General features: G+C 50.5%; 2 protein-coding genes across 2 annotated transcripts in view; one reads left to right on the forward strand and one right to left on the reverse strand.

Moving 5' to 3' along the window:
* dnajc15 (DnaJ (Hsp40) homolog, subfamily C, member 15) overlaps positions 1-1,032 on the forward strand; it is a 1,856-nt gene extending 824 nt beyond the window's left edge. Inside the window, exons 3-6 of the mRNA XM_076138944.1 lie at positions 159-232; positions 327-406; positions 506-576; positions 735-1,032. Of these exons, the coding sequence (XP_075995059.1) occupies positions 159-232; positions 327-406; positions 506-576; positions 735-805 (296 nt within the window). The 3' untranslated portion in view covers positions 806-1,032. The remainder of the gene's footprint in view (positions 1-158; positions 233-326; positions 407-505; positions 577-734) is intronic.
* A 3,331-nt stretch (positions 1,033-4,363) lies between these two features.
* The window catches only part of enox1 (ecto-NOX disulfide-thiol exchanger 1), a 17,378-nt gene continuing 16,741 nt past the window's right edge, over positions 4,364-5,000 (reverse strand). The window contains exon 14 of the mRNA XM_076138945.1: positions 4,364-5,000. This exon is cut by the window's right edge and continues 470 nt beyond it. The gene's annotated coding sequence lies outside the window, so the exon portion shown is untranslated.

A 5,000-nucleotide genomic window follows, 5' to 3' on the forward strand; every position in this document is an offset into this window, starting at 1 on the left:
TGTGTGTGTTTGTGTGTGTGACATTGTGAGTCTCCTGTGTGTGTGTGCGTGTGTGTGTTTGTGTGATGTTGTGAGTCTCCTGTGTGTGTGTGTGTGTGACGTTGTGAGTCTACTGTGTGTGTGCGTGTGACGTTGTGAGTCTACTGTGTGTTCCCCAGGTCGTTACGCCTTCCAGCTGTGGAAGCCTCTGGGTCAGGTTCTCTCTGAAAGCGTGAGGAAGATGCCCTCAGCGGTGAGTCGCTCAGTAGTGCTGCTGTGACGTCCCAGGACCACGCCCCCTCCTGCTCTCCAGCCTGACCTGTGTGTGTGTGTGTGTGTGTCTGCAGGCCTTCTCCTCCTCCTTCTATAAAGGAGGCTTTGAACAGAAGATGTCCAAGCGAGAGGCCAGCCTGGTCCTGGGCATCAGGTAACCATGGAGACAGGAGCTGCTGGGACCTGGGGTTGGATGCGAAGTGATTATTGATTATTGATCCATGGGTTTGTTTGTATCTTGTTTTGTTTCCAGTCCAGCCAGCACCAAGGCTAAAGTACGAGAGGCTCACCGGAGGATCATGGTCCTGAACCACCCAGATAAAGGTCAACCAAGGGGTCCAGACCCAGAGTACACACCAGATATACGCTTGGTACCACTGTGAATAATGTGTGTGTGTGTGTGTGTGTGTGTGTGTGTGTGTGTGTGTGTGTGTGTGTGTGTGTGTGTGTGTGTGTGTGTGTGTGTGTGTGTGTGTGTGTAGGTGGGTCACCGTACCTGGCAGCCAAGATCAACGAGGCCAAAGACCTGCTGGACAAGGAGACGCGGCGATGACCCGCAGTGTCGTCCATCACCTCCAACACACACACACACACACACACACAAACACACACACACAAAATCCATCAGCTTTTAAAGACTGAAGCTCAGAGTGTTAAAGTGAATGGATGCTGCAGTCTCAGACATGTTTGTTCCCCCACACACACACACACACACACACACACACACACACACACACACACACACACACACACACACACACACACACACACACACACACACACACACACACACACACCGGGACTCTGCGGCTCAGGAGCCTATGGAGTCGATGCACAGACGAGAGGATGAAGGTGTGTGTGTGTGTGTCTGAACGCGGCCACTAGAGGGCGCAGGTGGACTCTTCCTCTTCCTCCTCCTCCTCCTCCTCCTCCTTACGCTGAAGCTTGTTTACCTGGAACTCTAACTGTCATTGTTGTGTGTGTTGTGTTGTGCAGATGAGTGTATTTTGTTGAACCCTTTGAAAGAAGAAACAGATGAAGATGAAGTGAAAGTGGCGATGCTGTAATAATAAACTGCTTTATAAAGAGGCGTCTCCTTGTCTGTGAGGTCAGTGGTGACTGAGCCTGATCAGGGGGACAGAAGATATGAGCTCACTGAGACCAAGCAGAGCACACACACACACACACACACACACACACACACACACACACACACACACACACACACACACACACACACACACACACACACACACACACACACACACACACACACACACACACACCAGCACAGAGCGACACGCTGGGATCCTCAGGTAGAGCAGGTAGAGCAGCGGGTCACATTACACAACACACTCACAATCTATAACACAAAGCAGCAGAAGAAGAGCCAACACAGCAGAAACAAGGAGGAGAGACTGGTGACAGTTCACCCAGAGGCCACAGGGGGGCGGTGATGTCACTGCACTCCCAGCTTCTGTTTGCTCAGGTTTGACTCAAGTAAACAACTTCCGTCTAATATTAAGAGATCAACCGCCACAATAAGACAAATGAGACCTCAGATAAATGTTTGGCCTCCAGCAGCTACACACACAGGAAATGGAAATATGAGTGTGCAGCTATTTAAGTCTGAAAGTGTGTGTGGGATAGGCTAGTGTGTGTGTGTGTGTGTGTTTTATCTAATGTTTAACTTCACAACCTACGCCAGGGTGTTAACGGAGATAAAGACACACACTTTCAGTTTCAGTGTGAGAGAGAAACTCAGACTCAGCATGAGGCCAAACGTGACCACGTGTAACTCTACCCGTTCAGTCGGACGCAGACTCCGCCCCCAAACGTGTGAAGGTGTCTGAAGGCGGTAAGATGAGCGGGCAACACCTGCGCTCACACAGATGATTGAAGAGGAAACCTTTCAGTTTCTCCTGCCGTCGCTCTTCAGAATTCCACAATCCGGGACAAAATCACAGAGCGGTAAACCAGAGCGGTAAATGCTGAACAGCAAGGCGCCGCAGCTGTCAATCAGTCGTGACGCTGCCATCTGCTCTCAGAGTCCTGCGTCTCCTCCACAGCTCAGGCCTCACACTGAGTGGAAACATGGCCACTCTGCTGCACCCTGAGCCGCTCCACATAGAGCGTCCTCATAGCAGAACACACCTGGAGACGCACCTGCCGCTCTATAGTCAAAGACTCCCTGTGGAGCCAGGAGTCTGTGAGCTCAGCTGGCGTTCCTGAGACGGCGCTGATCTGAAGGTTTGGCTAACAGTTAGCCGCTAACTGCTCGCTGGTTTGAGTTTAGGTATCAGTTTAGCTTGAAAGGAACTCTGTGTGATGCTCTGCTGGTTTCTATAGCAGCCTGGTCCAGAGCAGAGCAGTCCTGCTGCTCTGTTTGTCGCTCTGCCTCCTCTGCTCCCTCGCTGCTCCTTTGTTTTGTTTCTGTTGAACATTGAGACTTCAGGTTCTGTTGTTCACATGTGATGTCATCAAACTGCTTCTAAACACTGACCAGACACAGGTTGCTAGGCAACTGTCATGCAGCATTCTGTTGTTGTGTTGGTACAAAAACCACACACACACACACACACACACACACACACACAGCAGAACAACAAAACCAAAATGTTCAAAAACACAAATATAAATGAAAAAAACGGATTCACTAATATGAAACAGATGGAAACTCAGTTTGTAAAGTTTTCAGTCATCCAGCTGCTGATCCAAACCAACGAGGAAGAAATCTTAACACACACACACACACACACACACACTGCACTCCGAGGATTTGGGTGTGGCAGGGAAATCTGGCAAATCTCAGCCTGATCTGTCACCATGGTGATCAGATGACTCGTTCGTTCGCGTTGCAGGACAGAGAGAGTGTGTGTGTGTGTGTGTGTGTGTGTGTCTGTGGGAGGAAAAAGTCTGACGCAATTCTCTTTCTGCTTCCTGAGAGATTTTACTTTCCATAAACATCGACTTCACTGAGACTCAGACTCAGACTGAGACTCAGACTCAGGCATGCAGGAGCTCTGAGAGTCTTATACCTGTGATCATGGAGCCATAACACGTCTGCCACACGGGGGCGCCACACAGCAGAGAGGAGTCCTGATTGGTTGAGTGTCACAGTGAACTGTGATGTCAGAGGTTCATGAGCTCCACTTTGACAAACTGCACCAAGAAAATTAAACGTTTGTCTCACGTGATTTCAGGCGATGAGATAAGAACTTGGATGGATTCCTCATGGGTGTGTGTGTGTCCCTCATGGGTGTGTGTGTCCCTCGTGTGTGTCCCTCATGGGTGTGTGTGTCCCACGCTACGTGACACAGCTCAGGCTTGAGAGCTCCTTTGGTCTCACATTCATTTGTAGCCGCCAAACCCAGAGGCAGCAGATTTCCCACAGTGCCCTTTGCCAGGCGGAGTGTCAGCGAGGGCGAGGAGGCGGCGGCGTATGAAGGAACGTCTCGACACCGCCGTCAACAAAGGCGACACAAAGAGCCGCAGATAATTACAGCTGCTGTCAACAGGCTTCATTAGGAATGCAGCACGGCTAATGGAACGCTGCCCCCCCGCCCCTCTGCTCCTCACACATTATTTATAGAGCAGCACACACACACACACACACACACACACACACACCCACAGAGCTCCACATGGCGCAGGCATCTGTGCAGTGATTGTTGCGTCTTGGCCCGGAGGCTCGTTGGCTTTCGGTTTGGAATTTCATCCAAATGAAATTATTTTGGAAAAAAAGTTAGTGAAGGAATGAACACACACACACACACACACACACACACACACACACACACAGGCCGGCTGCCATGGTAACACACCGCCCTGATACACTCTGGTGTATGGGGGGGGGGCCGCACACACACACGTGCACATGTACTCACATAGAACTTGGTGGATTGAAGGTGGGCAGGGCCAGCAGGGCCGTGAGCCAATAGAGGAGCAGCACAATGAAGTGTAATGAAATAAACTACAGTGTCAAAAGTATGTGGACATCCACTAAAGAAGAAGAAGAAGAAGAAGAAGAAGAAGAAGAAAATCTTTATTTATGTGTTATTGTAAAAGTATAAGCTGTCCTCTCAGAGCCTGATGATGATGATGATGATGATGATGATGATGACGACGAAGGAGCAGGAGGAACGATTCTGGAAGAGAGGAACATGAACAACAACTATGGGGACAGATGTGTACGAAACCAAACAGCAGGTCAGCAGGTCAGCAGGTCAGCAGGTCCGCAGCCTGGCGCTCCTCCTTGCCTGGGTCAGGAATCCTTCACCTGTAGCTGAACCCCAGCCATCCTGGCTCTCTGTCCGGCAGCACCGAGGCTTCCACTGATTTCCTCTTTATATCAGTGAAGGATTCTTCCCCATCTTCATCTCGTCTCTGACGTCTGGGGTCTGGGCCGTTTTCACTCAGGCTAGTCTGCAGTGCTGCTGATAGTCTGGGGTTCTCATGGAATCTTAACTTAGCACAAACATCTGAACCAAACGTGCTCCTCTTCTTCTTTAGTCTCTGACGTCTTCATCAGGCTTCTGTGAGGAGGATGTGACCTGCAGCGATGAAGACGCCAACCAAAGGATTCCACACTCTGCTGCTCCCTGGCTTCATCACAACACCAGGACGCCTTTGGTTTCCTCCCAAATGCACGAAGGTCAGCTGACCCACGACCCCTCACCAGGCATCAGAACCTTCAAACAGAACCCAGCTCCGGGCCGGCACAGCAGGTTCTGTCTCCGCCTCTGTCC

Source organism: Genypterus blacodes, unplaced genomic scaffold, assembly GCF_046128005.1.
Source record: "Genypterus blacodes isolate CSIRO-AG114 ecotype Tasmania unplaced genomic scaffold, CSIRO-AGI_Gbla_v1 ptg000421l_1, whole genome shotgun sequence".
Taxonomy (NCBI): domain Eukaryota; kingdom Metazoa; phylum Chordata; class Actinopteri; order Ophidiiformes; family Ophidiidae; genus Genypterus; species Genypterus blacodes.